Source organism: Perissodus microlepis, chromosome 11 (assembly GCF_051167445.1).
Source record: "Perissodus microlepis isolate ML-2025 ecotype Zambia chromosome 11, ASM5116744v1, whole genome shotgun sequence".
Classification (NCBI taxonomy): Eukaryota; Metazoa; Chordata; class Actinopteri; order Cichliformes; family Cichlidae; genus Perissodus; species Perissodus microlepis.
In genome coordinates, this window is record NC_140471.1 from 15,383,488 (window position 1) to 15,405,816 (window position 22,329).

The window sequence follows — 22,329 nt, forward strand, 5'->3', positions numbered from 1 at the left end:
TACCGCGTTACTAAAACCGTGATTTTTTTGCCAGAATGTCTCATGACAGTGACATAAGCGAGTGCGACCTTCGTGACAACAGCTGTGTGCAGGTCAACAATGGATCATATATCGAGTGCGGGAGAGAGTATGTGCGTGCAGCGTTTAAAGCGTGGAAGTACTGACCTTATTTTGAGTTTGATTCCATAAAAAGTGACAAAAACATTAGTGTCCGTTGTGCGTGGGAAGAAAACTTCTTTTTACAGTGAAAAAAACCCCTAAACTTCCAAGCAAGCACCGAGTGCGCTACGACATAATGGGAAATTCACAGAGAAACTCGCGGATTCTTCCACTGACCGCTGCGGCACACCTGCACCAGGGTAAACCTCCGCCTACCCCACTCCTGCTTTACAGGTGAAAATAGAGCAACAGGACCGCTAGTCTTTGACTTTATTTATTTTCTGCTGTGTTTTACTTGCATCTATTTGAAAGAGTGAGTGTAAACACACAAAAAAAATTATTTTATGTGCTGGAATGTGCAGAAAATAGGTTTAAATACTAAACAAATTTCTTCCAGTCAGAGAATGTTGCATATAATTAAATTTTTGCTTGATGCATAAAGTTAAAAGATTAAAACTAATAAAACAAGTTTTAAAAAGAGACTTTTCCATTTGATTACATTTTGTATGATGGATTATGTAGAAAAAGTAGAATTGGGCTGAAAGATCTATCACTTTATCACCTATTCAGGTTGTAAATCGTGTTTTTAAAAAGTAACTAAGTAACTAAGTAATTAATTACTTTTGAAAATAAGTAATCAGTAAAGTAACGGGATTACTTTTTTGGGGAAGTAATCAGTAATTAGTTACTGATTACTTTTTTCAAGTAACTTAACCAACACTGATCACGACCCAGGTGATCAGTCTCTCAATAGCTTTTCCTCTGGTTCCTGCTCTCTGCTGACACTCCTAGCTCCAGCCACGTTCTCCATTCCATCTCTTTAAACAAATTCTTATAAATAGTTTAACCATGTGCATTGAATCTGCGTTTGGGTCTAAGCCTTCTATGGAGGGAATCTACACAGTGACATCCATTCAATTTTAAATTCAATTCAATTTTATTTATAGAGTGCCAAATCACAGTAACAGTCACCTCAAGGTGCTTTATATTGTAAGGTATACTTACAAAGAAAAACCCAACAATCAAATGACCCCCTATGAGCAAGCACTTTGGCAACAGTGGGAAGGAAAAACTCCCTTTTAACAGGAAGAAACCTCCAGCAGAACCAGGCTCAGGGAGGGGCGGCCATCTGCTGCGACCGGTTGGGGAGGGGGAAAGAGAACAGGATAAAGACATTCTGTGGAAGAGAGCCAGAGGTTAACAACAAGTACAATTCAGTGCAGAGAGGTCTATTAACACATAGTGGGTGAAGAAGAAACACCCAGTGCATCATGGGAATCCCACAGCAGCCTACGCCTAATGCTGGACATACACTGTGCAATTTTTGGCCCATTTTGAGCCGATTTTTCAGTCGTGCAACCGTTTTGGGGATCGACCCGAGTTTGGCCTTAATCGTGTGTCGTGCATCGCATACGTGGGGTAACGAGAAGTGATTAACACCTCACGACCAGCTCCCGATCATCAGTCGTTTGGTCGTAAGAAAATCAAACCTGTTTGAAAACCTGTCGGCCGTCGTGAGGGTGTCAACGCAGCGTCTCACACGGCGCACGCGCAAACACAGAGATGAAAGCGAAAAGACAGAACAGCACGGCAGTGCAGCGTGTGATCCGGATACAAGCGATGGAGGCACGACTTGTAGAACTGCCAAGCTCATCCGAGCCTTTTCGATGTGGCCTCACAAAATTATCGCGACCACAACAACCGTGAAAATAGTGTAAAATTTTGTGTTATAACCTTCATGCTATGGACACACAATGTGAGCACTCAGGTCGCACAGAGCATCGGGCCGTATAGTATGAGACCCTGCATCGTGACCTACGAACTTCTAACCCCTGCGAGTCAATCGGACAGTTTGAACAGGAGCTGAATAACGCGACTGAAAAAATTGCACAGTGTATGCCCAGCTTATTGCAGCAAAACCAAGGGAGGATTCAGGGTCACCTGAGTAGGCCATCAGCCTACTAAAAGGATACAGAAAAAACCCGTTGAAATAGTGTTAGTTGTCATCACTGGTGCTGGTGGACTCATTTGAACACCTCCGAAATTTGCAAACACGCAAGTATTCCTCTTCTTCCTCCAAATCCTCTCGGGACCTTTTCCTCGAGCCTCCAGTTTCATGGTTGTCAGGCTCTTCATGGGCATCTTCAAAAAGTTCATCACTACTGCTCTCAGAGTGATCATACACCGTTGAGCTGGTCCCCGAATCAGAGTTTGCGAGCCTGGATTTTTTGCTATTAGGCTCTTCTTCATCTCCATCTTCCTTTCTGGACCTTTTCGTGGATCCAACAGACAGCGGTACCTCATCAGCAATATTACCAAGATGAGGACAGCCCTCACTATCAGTGTCACAGGCAGAGATGAAGTCAGAGTCATCATCAGAAAACTCCTCGCTCCATCTGATTCTCTTGTTTGGTTCCACATCTTCCACATCCATCTCTCTAGACCTCTTCCTGGATACACCTGGCTGAGGATCCTCTTCTGGGATGTACGGGTGAACATCCTCACAGTCTTCAAATGCCTCATCAGAATCGTCATTTTCAATGCCGACAACAACAACAGCATTATGATCATCATGCAGTTCATTGTTGTCAACATTGGCATCATTATCTCTCACATTAATATTGTGATTGTTTACATTGTTGACATTGCCGTCATTGACATTGCGAAAGTCAATGTATAAGACATCATATCGATCCTCTAATTCATCTAATAGCTCAATCAGCCTCCAAAAAAAGATATCATAGAGAGTAACATAAAGTCTTTCCAGTAAACCCCAGAATCCACCAACAGGTTCATAAGCTGGCTCCTGATCTCCTCTTGGAAACATTTCTGGGTTAACCTGTCGGCCTGCAAGATCATTTTATCTTTTAATTAGCATTCATAAATATCTGCTGAAAATCAGTTTTTCATCAATTTTACGACTGAGTACATGTGCTTACCATTACGGTTATTTTGTGATCGATCTCCGCTTCCATCCATTTTGACTACAAGGAACAGAAAACAACAATGATCACTAAACCTCAACTCAGAATGTTCAGCGAATTTGCTTTTTTTTGTGATAACTTTAGGATACGTCCACACGTACACGGGCATTTTTGTAAACGGAAATTTTCCTTTTTCGTTTAAAAAAAACCCCGTCCACATGTGCAGTTTTGAAAAAATATCTCCTTCCACATGTAAACCCTAAAAACAAAGTCAGGAACATGCCAAATCCTAACCGTGTAGAAATGTTGGCCAATCAGAAGTCTAGAAGCCTGGGAGGAAAACCTTACAAAACCTTACAAAACCTTACGTACTTCTGAAAGGTTTTTGTCTTTTTCTGGAAAGGCAGCTAATGTTGTGTTACTTTCAAGTGCCTTCATCATTTCAAATGTTAATAACTAAAGACAGCATTTTGGCTGGTATAGACTCACAAATTTGGAATGGACAAAATGCATATAGCATACATGAATGTAAATTTTTTAAATTACATTTATTGCAAACCCACGTCAGGATTTGTGTTGTGAGAGCGTCTGTGTTGAATGATGCTCACTCTGATGCCTCTGTCTTTCTAAATGGAGGGACAGTAACTGCGTGTGTTTATGTAAGCGTGTAAAAACTGCAGATACTAAGATTAACAGCAGAGCTTCTGTCACTCTAAGATATGATTAAGAACATTTTCTAATTTATGTATAATTTGTCAAATATTACAACAGCTGACAAATAGTTAAGTCTTCATTTGTTTTCCTGAATAATAGATCCACATCATCCTCTCTATGATGTAAAATATCGTCTAGACTTGCACAATGTAAAGTACATAAATACTGTCCTGGCAGGCAGGAAAATCAGGCTTTATATTTAAGTAAATGATCTTAAGTCTATAAAATGAAATTTGAGCTTACTTTAGTTCTTGGTAAATTACAGAGCAGTTAATCCTCAGGGAAATGTAGAAATTTCACTAAATAGTCGTCTTCCTTCATACGGTTGCAGTGTCTCTTCAGTTTTGTTTTCATATGCTGATGTTTTCATTCAAAACATGTTTAAATGCTGTGATGCCATTCTAGCATCATAGACTGCGGAATGTACATAGATTCGTTTTACATCAAGTTGTGTGCACAGATTTTGATATCTTTTATATGGAGACAAAAAATACTTAAGACTGAAGTGAATCTTAAAAACTAAAGCAGTCAATGTGTGTTTTTTTTTTTATTCTAATAGTTACTGTAAAGTTCTACTCTAAGAGATTCATCTTAGCCTTCATGCAGGATTAAAGCTCAATAATGAGGACACACGCAAAATATAATACATTTCTTTATGATTGTTAGGCAAAAACAAAGAGAACCCAAAGCTATCAAAACATATATCCACAGTCTTATTCTTGCTCTGCTCCCTAATTTTCCCCTGGAGGCATCACTATGGCAACAAAACAACATGCATTAAATGACGTTCCAAACAACATCAACAACCAAACTGTTTTCAGTGCTTAATATTTAACATGTCTTCATTATAAACTGTATTTGTGCAAATCAGTGATGTTGATGTGCACAAGCTGGGATTCAGACTTCGGAGGGTTAATGCAAAAATTAGGTTTACATTTTTGTTCATGACAGTGCAGATTTCTGACGTTTTGTGCACTTTAAGCATTTAACAATTTGATTATTTTCTAACAAAAAACAGTGTGAAACTCAAGTTACACCTGTGTTTGTAAATGAACTGCCCCATGTTGTGTAGCTTTCTGGATTTTATACTTATTGGGCTACATGTTTATTTATTACACAGGCTATACAGTACATAACATCAAAAATCACATGTTTTATGTAACTAAAGTGCTTAATTATGTGGGCTATAGACAATAATCAAGTTATGGACTCTATTTATATGAAAAATGTGTATATTTACTGCATTTGAATCATTTTAACCATATGTAACCACCTGCGTATGTGTTTGAAATAAAAATAGAATATTTTGGAGAGTCTCCCCTCAAAGTCAAAACACTTTGGTGTTCGGTTAAATTGTGATTTTGAATCAGTTACAGGGGTTACTGTGATCATGAATGCTTTTCTCTCTATGTGTTAACACTGTCCAGGATATACCCTTCCTGTAGCCCTATGGAAGCTTTGATGGATGGACGGATGGATGCATAGCAGTCAGTTTTACAAATGTAACAAAGGAAAAAATCGACATTTAAAATGACAACAAAAATCCACATTATATCTAAATGACCATAAAGTTTATTGTGATAAACTGTGTAATACAAGCATGTAGTTGATGCAGTAACTGAGGACACAATGTTACTAAAACAGTATAATCTCACACATTGTCTGTGACATACAGTTTGTTAATACTGAGTGGTTGTTGGAGCAGGAATCCTCAGAACCTGCAGCAAACTCCACAGGTACCAGGGTTGCAATACTTTGCAAAACTCCTTATTTTCCTGTGCTATGAAATTCTGGGAATGGGAAATTCCTGAGGAATGAGAAAATCTGTACTTTTCTCAGTCGGCATGAACTTTGACCTTTTCTTTGGATGTTTAACTATATGGGTTTTCCCTGTCCTATTGATGCAAGCCTGTTCCCGTCAGTAGTTTCTGTACTCTAAGTGACGAGGCAGCAGTGGAGCAAGTGAGTATAAATACCAGCACCTTTTCCCTCAGTCAACCATCACAAAGGAGCTGACAAGAGTCAACGAGAGAGTCAAAGGATCTGACCACCTTAAACCACTCAAACCTCCTGAAGATGAAGACGTTCTGCGTTGCAGTTGCAGTGGCCGTTGCACTCATGTGTATTTGCATTCAGCAGAGCTCTGCCACATTTGCTGAGGTTACAGACTGTGTTAAATTCATATAATGTGCTTCTTCTGCATGAATTTGTTGTGAAGATGCTAAGATCTGTTTTCTTTCTCTACAGATACGAGAACTGCAAGAGCTACAAGAGGCTGTGAGCAATGACAGTCCAGCTGCTGAACATCAGGAGGTATCAACTGACTCATGGATGGTGAGTTTAATTCAATAAATGAATGAAGACAGTAATTGTGAGATCTCTCAAATGCAGGAAGATGTTTAAAATAGACTGTGCACTCACAGCTTTACATAAAATTAGAAACAATGAAGTGACTTGCAGCTGAAGATAAACTCTCTGCTCTTCTCCTCTTTCACACAGATGCCGTACCACAGACAGAAGCGTGGCATTAAGTGTCGCTTTTGCTGCGGCTGCTGCAATGCTGGTGTCTGTGGATTGTGCTGCAGATTCTGAGAATATCTACCTGCGATTATCACATCAACCACTAAGTATAGACTCTTATACATGAAATGATTTGACTGCTTAGCATTTGTTAAAGTCTGACAGTGTTTCTCCATCTGGTCATCCTGCTGTAACAGTGAACAGTGTACCAAGCATTTGGAACTACAGTATGTTATTATATTAAAAAGTTCAGAGTCACTATACTACAACATGTGCTGTCTGTTTCTGTTTCTGTGTGACAAGAATTAAACATTAATGGAAACCAGTGACATGAAGCTCCTGATGTACAGTTTTTGTGCTGATGTCAGTTAAGAGTTGTGGCCTCATACTTTTGCCCATGTCGTATGTGGTACAACCTGTTAATAGAGCCAAGTCATTGATAGCAAAAGTAAAGTGAGCATATTTTCCCATATTTGTAATTATATGAGTAGGGAGCATCTCATCATCATACAATTTTACCACTAATTATGACAAAAATGCAGTAATGTACAATAGCTTTGAGCTGATGGACTGGTTCATTGGTTATTTGAAAGTTAAACCAAGCATACTTTTTTTAAAGAATGTAGAAGTGTTAGATAATGTTTCCTAGAAACACTTTCTAGACAAGTTCATTCATAAATGTTTTAGACAACCTTATCTTGACAACCTTTCACTGAATTTATTTGGAGGTGTTTTCACGGTGTGCATATGAAGTTTCTAAGCTGCATGATTAATGCAGGAATCCCTCACACAGAAGAAAAAGAGAGAATAGAAAGATTTGCGTACAGCAGAAATTTGATACTGGACATAATAATAGAAAACATGTCAACAATACCGAGAGACGTTTCACTGTGGTGAAACTGTAAAGTAGGTGTAACACTGTGTAATGCTGTTTCAGATAATATCTGTACTGTATGTGCGCTGCATCCGTTCTGCAGAACATTTAAGCAAAAATATTTCACGACACTTCAAAAAAAGCTAGAGTAGCTGTATCATGTGGATGTCGCGTATCACAAACAGGCTCAAAGCCAGTACAACCAAACGTGATCAAACGTCAGGCCAAGCTGGAACTGATTCCTATCTTCTGTAACTTCTACAACACTGTCCAATAGAGACACATGAATGAAATGCAGTGTCATTAAAAACACTGATTTTTTTTCATATTCTTCATTTTAAAAATGTAATATATTTACATCTGAATAAACTTTTAGGCATTACGCTGACTGATTGATGCAGAATTCCCGTTGGACTGTTCCCATCACGACCAGAGATGGGCAGTAACGCGTTACTGTAATCCGATTACTTTTTTCAAGTAACGAGTAAAGTAAGGGATTACTATTGCAAAAACGGTAATTAGATTACCGTTACTTTACCGTAGGAACGCTGCCTTACCGCGTTACTAAAACCGTGATTTTTTTGCGAGAATGTCTCATGACAGTGACGTAAGCGAGTGCGACCTTCGTGACAACAGCTGTGTGCAGGTCAACAATGGATCATATATCGAGTGCGGGAGAGAGTATGTGCGTGCAGCGTTTAAAGCGTGGAAGTACCGACCTTATTTTTAGTTTGATTCCATAAAAAGTGACAAAAACATTAGTGTCCGTTGTGCGTGGGAAGAAAACTTCTTTTTACAGTGAAAAAAACCCCTAAACTTCCAAGCAAGCACCGAGTGCGCTACGACGTAATGGGAAATTCACAGAGAAACTCGCGGATTCTTCCACTGACCGCTGCGGCTCACCTGCACCAGGGTAAACCTCCGCCTACCCCACTCCTGCTTTACAGGTGAAAATAGAGCAACAGGACCGCTAGTCTTTGACTTTATTTATTTTCTGCTGTGTTTTACTTGCATCTATTTGAAAGAGTGAGTGTAAACACACAAAAAAAATTATTTTATGTGCTGGAATGTGCAGAAAATAGGTTTAAATACTAAACAAATTTCTTCCAGTCAGAGAATGTTGCATATAATTAAATTTTTGATTGATGCATAAAGTTAAAAGATTAAAACTAATAAAACAAGTTTTAAAAAGGGACTTTTCCATTTGATTACATTTTCTATGATGGATTATGTAGAAAAAGTAGAATTGGGCTGAAAGATCTATCACTTTATCACCTATTCAGGTTGTAAATCGTGTTTTTAAAAAGTAACTAAGTAATTAATTACTTTTGAAAATAAGTAATCAGTAAAGTAACGGGATTACTTTTTTGGGGAAGTAATCAGTAATTAGTTACTGATTACTTTTTTCAAGTAACTTGACCAACACTGATCACGACCCAGGTGATCAGTCTCTCGATAGCTTTTCCTCTGGTTCCTGCTCTCTGCTGACACTCCTAGCTCTAGCCACGTTCTCCATTCCATCTCTTTAAACAAATTCTTATAAATAGTTTAACCATGTGCATTGAATCTGCGTTTGGGTCTAAGCCTTCTATGGAGGGAATCTACACAGTGACATCCATTCAATTTTAAATTCAATTCAATTTTATTTATAGAGTGCCAAATCACAGTAACAGTCACCTCAAGGTGCTTTATATTGTAAGGTATACTTACAAAGAAAAACCCAACAATCAAATGACCCCCTATGAGCAAGCACTTTGGCGACAGTGGGAAGGAAAAACTCCCTTTTAACAGGAAGAAACCTCCAGCAGAACCAGGCTCAGGGAGGGGCGGCCATCTGCTGCGACCGGTTGGGGAGGGGGAAAGAGAACAGGATAAAGACATTCTGTGGAAGAGAGCCAGAGGTTAACAACAAGTACAATTCAGTGCAGAGAGGTCTATTAACACATAGTGGGTGAAGAAGAAACACCCAGTGCATCATGGGAATCCCACAGCAGCCTACGCCTAATGCTGGACATACACTGTGCAATTTTTGGCCCATTTTGAGCCGATTTTTCAGTCGTGCGACCGTTTTGGGGATCGACCCGAGTTTGGCCTTAATCGTGTGTCGTGCATTGTATACGTGGGGTAACGAGAAGTGATTAACACCTCACGACCAGCTCCCGATCATCAGTCGTTTGGTCGTAAGAAAATCAAACCTGTTTGAAAACCTGTCGGCCGTCGTGAGGGTGTCAACGCAGCGTCTCACACGGCGCACGCGCAAACACAGAGATGAAAGCGAAAAGACAGAACAGCACGGCAGTGCAGCGTGTGATCCGGATACAAACGATGGAGGCAACACTTGTAGAACTGCCAAGCTCATCCGAGCCTTTTCGATGTGGCCTCACAAAATTATCGCGACCACAACAACCGTGAAAATAGTGTAAAATTTTGTGTTATAACCTTCATGCTATGGACACACAGTGTGAGCACTCAGGTCGCACAGAGCATCGGGCCGTATAGTGTGAGACCCTGCATCGTGACCTACGAACTTCTAACCCCTGCGAGTCAATCGGACAGTTTGAACAGGAGCTGAATAACGCGACTGAAAAAATTGCACAGTGTATGCCCAGCTTATTGCAGCAAAACCAAGGGAGGATTCAGGGTCACCTGAGTAGGCCATCAGCCTACTAAAAGGATACAGAAAAAACCTGTTGAAATAGTGTTAGTTGTCATCACTGGTGCTGGTGGACTCATTTGAACACCTCCGAAATTTGCAAACACGCAAGTATTCCTCTTCTTCCTCCAAATCCTCTCGGGACCTTTTCCTCGAGCCTCCAGTTTCATGGTTGTCAGGCTCTTCATGGGCATCTTCAAAAAGTTCATCACTACTGCTCTCAGAGTGATCATACACCGTTGAGCTGGTCCCCGAATCAGAGTTTGCGAGCCTGGATTTTTTGCTATTAGGCTCTTCTTCATCTCCATCTTCCTTTCTGGACCTTTTCGTGGATCCAACAGACAGCAGTACCTCATCAGCAATATTACCAAGATGAGGACAGCCCTCACTATCAGTGTCACAGGCAGAGATGAAGTCAGAGTCATCATCAGAAAACTCCTCGCTCCATCTGATTCTCTTGTTTGGTTCCACATCTTCCACATCCATCTCTCTAGACCTCTTCCTGGATACACCTGGCTGAGGATCCTCTTCTGGGATGTACGGGTGAACATCCTCACAGTCTTCAAATGCCTCATCAGAATCGTCATTTTCAATGCCGACAACAACAACAGCATTATGATCATCATGCAGTTCATTGTTGTCAACATTGGCATCATTATCTCTCACATTAATATTGTGATTGTTTACATTGTTGACATTGCCGTCATTGACATTGCGAAAGTCAATGTATAAGACATCATATCGATCCTCTAATTCATCTAATAGCTCAATCAGCCTCCAAAAAAAGATATCATAGAGAGTAACATAAAGTCTTTCCAGTAAACCCCAGAATCCACCAACAGGTTCATAAGCTGGCTCCTGATCTCCTCTTGGAAACATTTCTGGGTTAACCTGTCGGCCTGCAAGATCATTTTATCTTTTAATTAGCATTCATAAATATCTGCTGAAAATCAGTTTTTCATCAATTTTACGACTGAGTACATGTGCTTACCATTACGGTTATTTTGTGATCGATCTCCGCTTCCATCCATTTTGACTACAAGGAACAGAAAACAACAATGATCACTAAACCTCAACTCAGAATGTTCAGCGAATTTGCTTTTTTTTGTGATAACTTTAGGATACGTCCACACGTACACGGGCATTTTTGTAAACGGAAATTTTCCTTTTTCGTTTAAAAAAAACCCCGTCCACATGTGCAGTTTTGAAAAAATATCTCCTTCCACATGTAAACCCTAAAAACAAAGTCAGGAACATGCCAAATCCTAACCGTGTAGAAATGTTGGCCAATCAGAAGTCTAGAAGCCTGGGAGGAAAACCTTACAAAACCTTACAAAACCTTACGTACTTCTGAAAGGTTTTTGTCTTTTTCTGGAAAGGCAGCTAATGTTGTGTTACTTTCAAGTGCCTTCATCATTTCAAATGTTAATAACTAAAGACAGCATTTTGGCTGGTATAGACTCACAAATTTGGAATGGACAAAATGCATATAGCATACATGAATGTAAATTTTTTAAATTACATTTATTGCAAACCCACGTCAGGATTTGTGTTGTGAGAGCGTCTGTGTTGAATGATGCTCACTCTGATGCCTCTGTCTTTCTAAATGGAGGGACAGTAACTGCGTGTGTTTATGTAAGCGTGTAAAAACTGCAGATACTAAGATTAACAGCAGAGCTTCTGTCACTCTAAGATATGATTAAGAACATTTTCTAATTTATGTATAATTTGTCAAATATTACAACAGCTGACAAATAGTTAAGTCTTCATTTGTTTTCCTGAATAATAGATCCACATCATCCTCTCTATGATGTAAAATATAGTCTAGACTTGCACAATGTAAAGTACATAAATACTGTCCTGGCAGGCAGGAAAATCAGGCTTTATATTTAAGTAAATGATCTTAAGTCTATAAAATGAAATTTGAGCTTACTTTAGTTCTTGGTAAATTACAGAGCAGTTAATCCTCAGGGAAATGTAGAAATTTCACTAAATAGTCGTCTTCCTTCATACGGTTGCAGTGTCTCTTCAGTTTTGTTTTCATATGCTGATGTTTTCATTCAAAACATGTTTAAATGCTGTGATGCCATTCTAGCATCATAGACTGCGGAATGTACATAGATTCGTTTTACATCAAGTTGTGTGCACAGATTTTGATATCTTTTATATGGAGACAAAAAATACTTAAGACCGAAGTGAATCTTAAAAACTAAAGCAGTCAATGTGTGTTTTTTTTTATTCTATTAGTTACTGTAAAGTTCTACTCTAAGAGATTCATCTTAGCCTTCATGCAGGATTAAAGCTCAATAATGAGGACACACGCAAAATATAATACATTTCTTTATGATTGTTAGGCAAAAACAAAGAGAACCCAAAGCTATCAAAACATATATCCACAGTCTTATTCTTGCTCTGCTCCCTAATTTTCCCCTGGAGGCATCACTATGGCAACAAAACAACATGCATTAAATGACGTTCCAAACAACAACAACCAAACTGTTTTCAGTGCTTAATATTTAACATGTCTTCATTATAAACTGTATTTGTGCAAATCAGTGATGTTGATGTGCACAAGCTGGGATTCAGACTTCGGAGGGTTAATGCAAAAATTAGGTTTACATTTTTGTTCATGACAGTGCAGATTTCTGACGTTTTGTGCACTTTAAGCATTTAACAATTTGATTATTTTCTAACAAAAAACAGTGTGAAACTCAAGTTACACCTGTGTTTGTAAATGAACTGCCCCATGTTGTGTAGCTTTCTGGATTTTATACTTATTGGGCTACATGTTTATTTATTACACAGGCTATACAGTACATAACATCAAAAATCACATGTTTTATGTAACTAAAGTGCTTAATTATGTGGGCTATAGACAATAATCAAGTTATGGACTCTATTTATATGAAAAATGTGTATATTTACTGCATTTGAATCATTTTAACCATATGTAACCACCTGCGTATGTGTTTGAAATAAAAATAGAATATTTTGGAGAGTCTCCCCTCAAAGTCAAAACACTTTGGTGTTCGGTTAAATTGTGATTTTGAATCAGTTACAGGGGTTACTGTGATCATGAATGCTTTTCTCTCTATGTGTTAACACTGTCCAGGATATACCCTTCCTGTAGCCCTATGGAAGCTTTGATGGATGGACGGATGGATGCATAGCAGTCAGTTTTACAAATGTAACAAAGGAAAAATCGACATTTAAAATGACAACAAAAATCCACATTATATCTAAATGACCATAAAGTTTATTGTGATAAACTGTGTAATACAAGCATGTAGTTGATGCAGTAACTGAGGACACAATGTTACTAAAACAGTAAAATCTCACACATTGTCTGTGACATACAGTTTGTTAATACTGAGTGGTTGTTGGAGCAGGAATCCTCAGAACCTGCAGCAAACTCCACAGGTACCAGGGTTGCAATACTTTGCAAAACTCCTTATTTTCCTGTGCTATGAAATTCTGGGAATGGGAAATTCCTGAGGAATGAGAAAATCTGTACTTTTCTCAGTCGGCATGAACTTTGACCTTTTCTTTGGATGTTTAACTATATGGGTTTTCCCTGTCCTAGTGATGCAAGCCTGTTCCCGTCAGTAGTTTCTGTACTCTAAGTGACGAGGCAGCAGTGGAGCAAGTGAGTATAAATACCAGCACCTTTTCCCTCAGTCAACCATCACAAAGGAGCTGACAAGAGTCAACGAGAGAGTCAAAGGATCTGACCACCTTAAACCACTCAAACCTCCTGAAGATGAAGACGTTCTGCGTTGCAGTTGCAGTGGCCGTTGCACTCATGTGTATTTGCATTCAGCAGAGCTCTGCCACATTTGCTGAGGTTACAGACTGTGTTAAATTCATATAATGTGCTTCTTCTGCATGAATTTGTTGTGAAGATGCTAAGATCTGTTTTCTTTCTCTACAGATACGAGAACTGCAAGAGCTACAAGAGGCTGTGAGCAATGACAGTCCAGCTGCTGAACATCAGGAGGTGTCAGCTGACTCATGGATGGTGAGTTTAATTCAATAAATGAATGAAGACAGTAATTGTGAGATCTCTCAAATGCAGGAAGATGTTTAAAATAGACTGTGCACTCACAGCTTTACATAAAATTAGAAACAATGAAGTGACTTGCAGCTGAAGATAAACTCTCTGCTCTTCTCCTCTTTCACACAGATGCCGTACCACAGACAGAAGCGTGGCATTAAGTGTCGCTTTTGCTGCGGCTGCTGCAATGCTGGTGTCTGTGGATTGTGCTGCAGATTCTGAGAATATCTACCTGCGATTATCACATCAACCACTAAATACTGACTGTTATACATGAAATGATTTGACTGCTTAGCATTTGTTAAAGTCTGACAGTGTTTCTTCATCTGGTCATCCTGCTGTAACAGTGAACAGTGTACCAAGCATTTGGAACTACAGTATGTTATTATATTAAAAAGTTCAGAGTCACTATACTACAACATGTGCTGTTTGTTTCTGTTTCTGTCTGACAAGAATTAAACATTAATGGAAACCAGTGACATGAAGCTCCTGATGTACAGTTTTTGTGCTGATGTCAGTTAAGAGTTGTGGCCTCATACTTTTGCCCATGTCGTATGTGGTACAACCTGTTAATAGAGCCAAGTCATTGATAGCAAAAGTAAAGTGAGCATATTTTTCCATATTTGTAATTATATGAGTAGGGAGCATCTCATCATCATACAATTTTACCACTAATTATGACAAAAATGCAGTAATGTACAATAGCTTTGAGCTGATGGACTGGTTCATTGGTTATTTGAAAGTTAAACCAAGCATACTTTTTTTAAAGAATGTAGAAGTGTTAGATAATGTTTCCTAGAAACACTTTCTATACAAGTTCATTCATAAATGTTTTAGACAACCTTATCTTGACAACCTTTCACTGAATTTATTTGGAGGTGTTTTCACGGTGTGCATATGAAGTTTCTAAGCTGCATGATTAATGCAGGAATCCCTCACACAGAAGAAAACGAGAGAATAGAAAGATTTGCGTACAGCAGAAATTTGATACTGGACATAATAATAGAAAACATCTCAACAATACTGAGAGACGTTTCACTGTGGTGAAACTGTAAAGTAGGTGTAACACTGTGTAATGCTGTTTCAGATAATATCTGTACTGTATGTGCGCTGCATCCGTTCTGCAGAACATTTAAGCAAAAATATTTCACGACACTTCAAAAAAAGCTAGAGTAGCTGTATCATGTGGATGTCGCGTATCACAAACAGGCTCAAAGCCAGTACAACCAAACGTGATCAAACGTCAGGCCAAGCTGGAACTGATTCCTATCTTCTGTAACTTCTACAACACTGTCCAATAGAGACACATGAATGAAATGCAGTGTCATTAAAAACACTGATTTTTTTTCATATTCTTCATTTTAAAAATGTAATATATTTACATCTGAATAAACTTTTAGGCATTACGCTGACTGATTGATGCAGAATTCCCGTTGGACTGTTCCCATCACGACCAGAGATGGGCAGTAACGCGTTACTGTAATCCGATTACTTTTTTCAAGTAACGAGTAAAGTAAGGGATTACTATTGCAAAAACGGTAATTAGATTACCGTTACTTTACCGTAGGAACGCTGCCTTACCGCGTTACTAAAACCGTGATTTTTTTGCGAGAATGTCTCATGACAGTGACATAAGCGAGTGCGACCTTCGTGACAACAGCTGTGTGCAGATCAACAATGGATCATATATCGAGTGCGGGAGAGAGTATGTGCGTGCAGCGTTTAAAGCGTGGAAGTACTGTCCTTATTTTGAGTTTGATTCCATAAAAAGTGACAAAAACATTAGTGTCCGTTGTGCGTGGGAAGAAAACTTCTTTTTACAGTGAAAAAAACCCCTAAACTTCCAAGCAAGCACCGAGTGCGCTACGACGTAATGGGAAATTCACAGAGAAACTCGCGGATTCTTCCACTGACCGCTGCGGCTCACCTGCACCAGGGTAAACCTCCGCCTACCCCACTCCTGCTTTACAGGTGAAAATAGAGCAACAGGACCGCTAGTCTTTGACTTTATTTATTTTCTGCTGTGTTTTACTTGCATCTATTTGAAAGAGTGAGTGTAAACACACAAAAAAAATTATTTTATGTGCTGGAATGTGCAGAAAATAGGTTTAAATACTAAACAAATTTCTTCCAGTCAGAGAATGTTGCATATAATTAAATTTTTGATTGATGCATAAAGTTAAAAGATTAAAACTAATAAAACAAGTTTTAAAAAGAGACTTTTCCATTTGATTACATTTTGTATGATGGATTATGTAGAAAAAGTAGAATTGGGCTGAAAGATCTATCACTTTATCACCTATTCAGGTTGTAAATCGTGTTTTTAAAAAGTAACTAAGTAACTAAGTAATTAATTACTTTTGAAAATAAGTAATCAGTAAAGTAACGGGATTACTTTTTTGGGGAAGTAATCAGTAATTAGTTACTGATTACTTTTTTCAAGTAACTTGACCAACACTGATCACGACCCAGGTGATCAGTCTCTCGATAGCTTTTCCTCTGGTTCCTGCTCTCTGCTGACACTCCTAGCTCCAGCCACGTTCTCCATTCCATCTCTTTAAACAAATTCTTATAAATAGTTTAACCATGTGCATTGAATCTGCGTTTGGGTCTAAGCCTTCTATGGAGGGAATCTACACAGTGACATCCATTCAATTTTAAATTCAATTAAATTTTATTTATAGAGTGCCAAATCACAGTAACAGTCACCTCAAGGTGCTTTATATTGTAAGGTATACTTACAAAGAAAAACCCAACAATCAAATGACCCCCTATGAGCAAGCACTTTGGCGACAGTGGGAAGGAAAAACTCCCTTTTAACAGGAAGAAACCTCCAGCAGAACCAGGCTCAGGGAGGGGCGGCCATCTGCTGCGACCGGTTGGGGAGGGGGAAAGAGAACAGGATAAAGACATTCTGTGGAAGAGAGCCAGAGGTTAACAACAAGTACAATTCAGTGCAGAGAGGTCTATTAACACATAGTGGGTGAAGAAGAAACACCCAGTGCATCATGGGAATCCCACAGCAGCCTACGCCTAATGCTGGACATACACTGTGCAATTTTTGGCCCATTTTGAGCCGATTTTTCAGTCGTGCGACCGTTTTGGGGATCGACCCGAGTTTGGCCTTAATCGTGTGTCGTGCATTGTATACGTGGGGTAACGAGAAGTGATTAACACCTCACGACCAGCTCCCGATCATCAGTCGTTTGGTCGTAAGAAAATCAAACCTGTTTGAAAACCTGTCGGCCGTCGTGAGGGTGTCAACGCAGCGTCTCACACGGCGCACGCGCAAACACAGAGATGAAAGCGAAAAGACAGAACAGCACGGCAGTGCAGCGTGTGATCCGGATACAAACGATGGAGGCAACACTTGTAGAACTGCCAAGCTCATCCGAGCCTTTTCGATGTGGCCTCACAAAATTATCGCGACCACAACAACCGTGAAAATAGTGTAAAATTTTGTGTTATAACCTTCATGCTATGGACACACAGTGTGAGCACTCAGGTCGCACAGAGCATCGGGCCGTATAGTATGAGACCCTGCATCGTGACCTACGAACTTCTAACCCCTGCGAGTCAATCGGACAGTTTGAACAGGAGCTGAATAACGCGACTGAAAAAATTGCACAGTGTATGCCCAGCTTATTGCAGCAAAACCAAGGGAGGATTCAGGGTCACCTGAGTAGGCCATCAGCCTACTAAAAGGATACAGAAAAAACCTGTTGAAATAGTGTTAGTTGTCATCACTGGTGCTGGTGGACTCATTTGAACACCTCCGAAATTTGCAAACACGCAAGTATTCCTCTTCTTCCTCCAAATCCTCTCGGGACCTTTTCCTCGAGCCTCCAGTTTCATGGTTGTCAGGCTCTTCATGGGCATCTTCAAAAAGTTCATCACTACTGCTCTCAGAGTGATCATACACCGTTGAGCTGGTCCCCGAATCAGAGTTTGCGAGCCTGGATTTTTTGCTATTAGGCTCTTCTTCATCTCCATCTTCCTTTCTGGACCTTTTCGTGGATCCAACAGACAGCGGTACCTCATCAGCAATATTACCAAGATGAGGACAGCCCTCACTATCAGTGTCACAGGCAGAGATGAAGTCAGAGTCATCATCAGAAAACTCCTCGCTCCATCTGATTCTCTTGTTTGGTTCCACATCTTCCACATCCATCTCTCTAGACCTCTTCCTGGATACACCTGGCTGAGGATCCTCTTCTGGGATGTACGGGTGAACATCCTCACAGTCTTCAAATGCCTCATCAGAATCGTCATTTTCAATGCCGACAACAACAACAGCATTATGATCATCATGCAGTTCATTGTTGTCAACATTGGCATCATTATCTCTCACATTAATATTGTGATTGTTTACATTGTTGACATTGCCGTCATTGACATTGCGAAAGTCAATGTATAAGACATCATATCGATCCTCTAATTCATCTAATAGCTCACTCAGCCTCCAAAAAAAGATATCATAGAGAGTAACATAAAGTCTTTCCAGTAAACCCCAGAATCCACCAACAGGTTCATAAGCTGGCTCCTGATCTCCTCTTGGAAACATTTCTGGGTTAACCTGTCGGCCTGCAAGATCATTTTATCTTTTAATTAGCATTCATAAATATCTGCTGAAAATCAGTTTTTCATCAATTTTACGACTGAGTACATGTGCTTACCATTACGGTTATTTTGTGATCGATCTCCGCTTCCATCCATTTTGACTACAAGGAACAGAAAACAACAATGATCACTAAACCTCAACTCAGAATGTTCAACGAATTTGCTTTTTTTTGTGATAACTTTAGGATATGTCCACACGTACACGGGCATTTTTGTAAATGGAAATTTTCCTTTTTCGTTTAAAAAAAACCCCGTCCACATGTGCAGTTTTGAAAAAATATCTCCTTCCACATGTAAACCCTAAAAACAAAGTCAGGAACATGCCAAATCCTAACCGTGTAGAAATGTTGGCCAATCAGAAGTCTAGAAGCCTGGGAGGAAAACCTTACAAAACCTTATGTACTTCTGAAAGGTTTTTGTCTTTTTCTGGAAAGGCAGCTAATGTTGTGTTACTTTCAAGTGCCTTCATCATTTCAAATGTTAATAACTAAAGACAGCATTTTGGCTGGTATAGACTCACAAATTTGGAATGGACAAAATGCATATAGCATACATGAATGTAAATTTTTTAAATTACATTTATTGCAAACCAACGTTAGGATTTGTGTTGTGAGAGCGTCTGTGTTGAATGATGCTCACTCTGATGCCTCTGTCTTTCTAAATGGAGGGACAGTAACTGCGTGTGTTTATGTAAGCGTGTAAAAACTGCAGATACTAAGATTAACAGCAGAGCTTCTGTCACTCTAAGATATGATTAAGAACATTTTCTAATTTATGTATAATTTGTCAAATATTACAACAGCTGACAAATAGTTAAGTCTTCATTTGTTTTCCTGAATAATAGATCCACATCATCCTCTCTATGATGTAAAATATAGTCTAGACTTGCACAATGTAAAGTACATAAATACTGTCCTGGCAGGCAGGAAAATCAGGCTTTATATTTAAGTAAATGATCTTAAGTCTATAAAATGAAATTTGAGCTTACTTTAGTTCTTGGTAAATTACAGAGCAGTTAATCCTCAGGGAAATGTAGAAATTTCACTAAATAGTCGTCTTCCTTCATACGGTTGCAGTGTCTCTTCAGTTTTGTTTTCATATGCTGATGTTTTCATTCAAAACATGTTTAAATGCTGTGATGCCATTCTAGCATCATAGACTGCGGAATGTACATAGATTCGTTTTACATCAAGTTGTGTGCACAGATTTTGATATCTTTTATATGGAGACAAAAAATACTTAAGACCGAAGTGAATCTTAAAAACTAAAGCAGTCAATGTGTGTTTTTTTTTATTCTATTAGTTACTGTAAAGTTCTACTCTAAGAGATTCATCTTAGCCTTCATGCAGGATTAAAGCTCAATAATGAGGACACACGCAAAATATAATACATTTCTTTATGATTGTTAGGCAAAAACAAAGAGAACCCAAAGCTATCAAAACATATATCCACAGTCTTATTCTTGCTCTGCTCCCTAATTTTCCCCTGGAGGCATCACTATGGCAACAAAACAACATGCATTAAATGACGTTCCAAACAACAACAACCAAACTGTTTTCAGTGCTTAATATTTAACATGTCTTCATTATAAACTGTATTTGTGCAAATCAGTGATGTTGATGTGCACAAGCTGGGATTCAGACTTCGGAGGGTTAATGCAAAAATTAGGTTTACATTTTTGTTCATGACAGTGCAGATTTCTGACGTTTTGTGCACTTTAAGCATTTAACAATTTGATTATTTTCTAACAAAAAACAGTGTGAAACTCAAGTTACACCTGTGTTTGTAAATGAACTGCCCCATGTTGTGTAGCTTTGTGGATTTTATACTTATTGGGCTACATGTTTATTTATTACACAGGCTATACAGTACATAACATCAAAAATCACATGTTTTATGTAACTAAAGTGTTTAATTATGTGGGCTATAGACAATAATCAAGTTATGGACTCTATTTATATGAAAAATGTGTATATTTACTGCATTTGAATCATTTTAACCATATGTAACCACCTGCGTATGTGTTTGAAATAAAAATAGAATATTTTGGAGAGTCTCCCCTCAAAGTCAGAACACTTTGGTGTTCGGTTAAATTGTGATTTTGAATCAGTTACAGGGGTTACTGGATCATGAATGCTTTTCTCTCTATGTGTTAACACTGTCCAGGATATACCCTTCCTGTAGCCCTATGGCAGCTTTGATGGATGGACGGATGGATGCATAGCAGTCAGTTTTACAAATGTAACAAAGGAAAAATCGACATTTAAAATGACAATAAAAATCCACATTATATCTAAATGACCATAAAGTTTATTATGATAAACTGTGTAATACAAGCATGTAGTTGATGCAGTAACTGAGGACACAATGTTACTAAAACAGTATAATCTCACACATTGTCTGTGACATACAGTTTGTTAATACTGAGTGGTTGTTGGAGCAGGAATCCTCAGAACCTGCAGCAAACTCCACAGGTACCAGGGTTGCAATACTTTGCAAAACTCCTTATTTTCCTGTGCTATGAAATTCTGGGAATGGGAAATTCCTGAGGAATGAGAAAATCTGTACTTTTCTCACTCGGCATGAACTTTGACCTTTTCTTTGGATGTTTAACTATATGGGTTTTCCCTGTCCTATTGATGCAAGCCTGTTCCCGTCAGTAGTTTCTGTACTCTAAGTGACGAGGCAGCAGTGGAGCAAATGAGTATAAATACCAGCACCTTTTCCCTCAGTCAACCATCACAAAGGAGCTGACAAGAGTCAACGAGAGAGTCAAAGGATCTGACCACCTTAAACCACTCAAACCTCCTGAAGATGAAGACGTTCTGCGTTGCAGTTGCAGTGGCTGTTGCACTCATGTGTATTTGCATTCAGCAGAGCTCTGCCACATTTGCTGAGGTTACAGACTGTGTTAAATTCATATAATGTGCTTCTTCTGCATGAATTTGTTGTGAAGATGCTAAGATCTGTTTTCTTTCTCTACAGATACGAGAACTGCAAGAGCTACAAGAGGCTGTGAGCAATGACAGTCCAGCTGCTGAACATCAGGAGGTGTCAGCTGACTCATGGATGGTGAGTTTAATTCAATAAATGAATGAAGACAGTAATTGTGAGATCTCTCAAATGCAGGAAGATGTTTAAAATAGACTGTGCACTCACAGCTTTACATAAAATTAGAAACAATGAAGTGACTTGCAGCTGAAGATAAACTCTCTGCTCTTCTCCTCTTTCACACAGATGCCGTACCACAGACAGAAGCGTGGCATTAAGTGTCGCTTTTGCTGTGGCTGCTGCAATGCTGGTGTCTGTGGATTGTGCTGCAGATTCTGAGAATATCTACCTGCGATTATCACATCAACCACTAAGTATAGACTCTTATACATGAAATGATTTGACTGCTTAGCATTTGTTAAAGTCTGACAGTGTTTCTTCATCTGGTCATCCTGCTGTAACAGTGAACAGTGTACCAAGCATTTGGAACTACAGTATGTTATTATATTAAAAAGTTCAGAGTCACTATACTACAACATGTGCTGTTTGTTTCTGTCTGACAAGAATTAAACATTAATGGAAACCAGTGACATGAAGCTCCTGATGTACAGTTTTTGTGCCGATGTCAGTTAAGAGTTGTGGCCTCATACTTTTGCCCATGTCGTATATGGTACAACCTGTTAATAGAGCCAAGTCATTGATAGCAAAAGTAAAGTGAGCAGCTTTACAGTAACTGTCAAAAACTGTCAAAAAAATTATTACTAGTGCTCTTTCATTAAGTCATCATGAAGATATCCTTTGGTGTTTTTCAAAACTGATG

At 38.9% G+C, this 22,329-nt stretch overlaps 5 protein-coding genes across 5 annotated transcripts; 3 read left to right on the forward strand and 2 right to left on the reverse strand.

Annotated features, from left to right (window-relative positions):
* Positions 1-2,155: 2,155 nt before the first annotated feature.
* LOC146377419 (uncharacterized) lies at positions 2,156-4,139 on the reverse strand. The gene is made up of 3 exons (XM_084942581.1): positions 4,041-4,139; positions 3,099-3,143; positions 2,156-3,006 (listed from the first exon to the last, which is right to left on the reverse strand). The coding sequence occupies exons 2-3, from the start codon at positions 3,136-3,138 to the stop codon at positions 2,156-2,158; spliced, it is 891 nt and encodes a 296-aa protein (XP_084798707.1). The 5' UTR covers positions 3,139-3,143; positions 4,041-4,139.
* A 1,648-nt stretch (positions 4,140-5,787) lies between these two features.
* On the forward strand, positions 5,788-6,566 carry LOC146377420 (hepcidin-like). Its single transcript, XM_084943305.1, has 3 exons — positions 5,788-5,957; positions 6,045-6,131; positions 6,297-6,566. Exons 1-3 carry the CDS (start codon positions 5,874-5,876, stop codon positions 6,387-6,389), a joined length of 264 nt encoding a protein of 87 aa, XP_084799431.1. The 5' UTR covers positions 5,788-5,873; the 3' UTR covers positions 6,390-6,566.
* A 2,288-nt stretch (positions 6,567-8,854) lies between these two features.
* On the reverse strand, positions 8,855-19,605 carry LOC146377421 (uncharacterized). The gene is made up of 5 exons (XM_084944535.1): positions 19,507-19,605; positions 18,575-18,619; positions 17,634-18,482; positions 10,836-10,880; positions 8,855-10,743 (listed from the first exon to the last, which is right to left on the reverse strand). The coding sequence occupies exons 2-5, from the start codon at positions 18,612-18,614 to the stop codon at positions 9,893-9,895; spliced, it is 1,785 nt and encodes a 594-aa protein (XP_084800661.1). The 5' UTR covers positions 18,615-18,619; positions 19,507-19,605; the 3' UTR covers positions 8,855-9,892.
* LOC146377422 (hepcidin-like) lies at positions 13,519-14,321 on the forward strand. Its single transcript, XM_084944760.1, has 3 exons — positions 13,519-13,688; positions 13,776-13,862; positions 14,028-14,321. The coding sequence occupies exons 1-3, from the start codon at positions 13,605-13,607 to the stop codon at positions 14,118-14,120; spliced, it is 264 nt and encodes an 87-aa protein (XP_084800886.1). The 5' UTR covers positions 13,519-13,604; the 3' UTR covers positions 14,121-14,321.
* Positions 19,606-21,283: 1,678 nt separating the features above from the next.
* Positions 21,284-22,085, forward strand: LOC146377423 (hepcidin-like). The gene is made up of 3 exons (XM_084943442.1): positions 21,284-21,416; positions 21,504-21,590; positions 21,756-22,085. Exons 1-3 carry the CDS (start codon positions 21,333-21,335, stop codon positions 21,846-21,848), a joined length of 264 nt encoding a protein of 87 aa, XP_084799568.1. The 5' UTR covers positions 21,284-21,332; the 3' UTR covers positions 21,849-22,085.
* Positions 22,086-22,329: the final 244 nt, after the last annotated feature.

Coding starts and splice junctions, on each gene's coding strand:
- LOC146377419 (XM_084942581.1), bottom strand. CDS start 3,138: ATGGATGGAAGCGGAGATCGATCACAAAATAACCGTAATG. Junction 3,007..3,098: donor ATCACAAAATAACCGTAATG/GTAAGCACATGT, acceptor ATGATCTTGCAG/GCCGACAGGTTAACCCAGAA.
- LOC146377420 (XM_084943305.1), top strand. CDS start 5,874: ATGAAGACGTTCTGCGTTGCAGTTGCAGTGGCCGTTGCACTCATGTGT. Junction 5,958..6,044: donor GCTCTGCCACATTTGCTGAG/GTTACAGACTGT, acceptor CTTTCTCTACAG/ATACGAGAACTGCAAGAGCT. Junction 6,132..6,296: donor TATCAACTGACTCATGGATG/GTGAGTTTAATT, acceptor TCTTTCACACAG/ATGCCGTACCACAGACAGAA.
- LOC146377422 (XM_084944760.1), top strand. CDS start 13,605: ATGAAGACGTTCTGCGTTGCAGTTGCAGTGGCCGTTGCACTCATGTGT. Junction 13,689..13,775: donor GCTCTGCCACATTTGCTGAG/GTTACAGACTGT, acceptor CTTTCTCTACAG/ATACGAGAACTGCAAGAGCT. Junction 13,863..14,027: donor TGTCAGCTGACTCATGGATG/GTGAGTTTAATT, acceptor TCTTTCACACAG/ATGCCGTACCACAGACAGAA.
- LOC146377421 (XM_084944535.1), bottom strand. CDS start 18,614: ATGGATGGAAGCGGAGATCGATCACAAAATAACCGTAATG. Junction 10,881..17,633: donor CAGCACCAGTGATGACAACT/AACACTATTTCA, acceptor TGTTCCTTGTAG/TCAAAATGGATGGAAGCGGA. Junction 10,744..10,835: donor ATCACAAAATAACCGTAATG/GTAAGCACATGT, acceptor ATGATCTTGCAG/GCCGACAGGTTAACCCAGAA.
- LOC146377423 (XM_084943442.1), top strand. CDS start 21,333: ATGAAGACGTTCTGCGTTGCAGTTGCAGTGGCTGTTGCACTCATGTGT. Junction 21,417..21,503: donor GCTCTGCCACATTTGCTGAG/GTTACAGACTGT, acceptor CTTTCTCTACAG/ATACGAGAACTGCAAGAGCT. Junction 21,591..21,755: donor TGTCAGCTGACTCATGGATG/GTGAGTTTAATT, acceptor TCTTTCACACAG/ATGCCGTACCACAGACAGAA.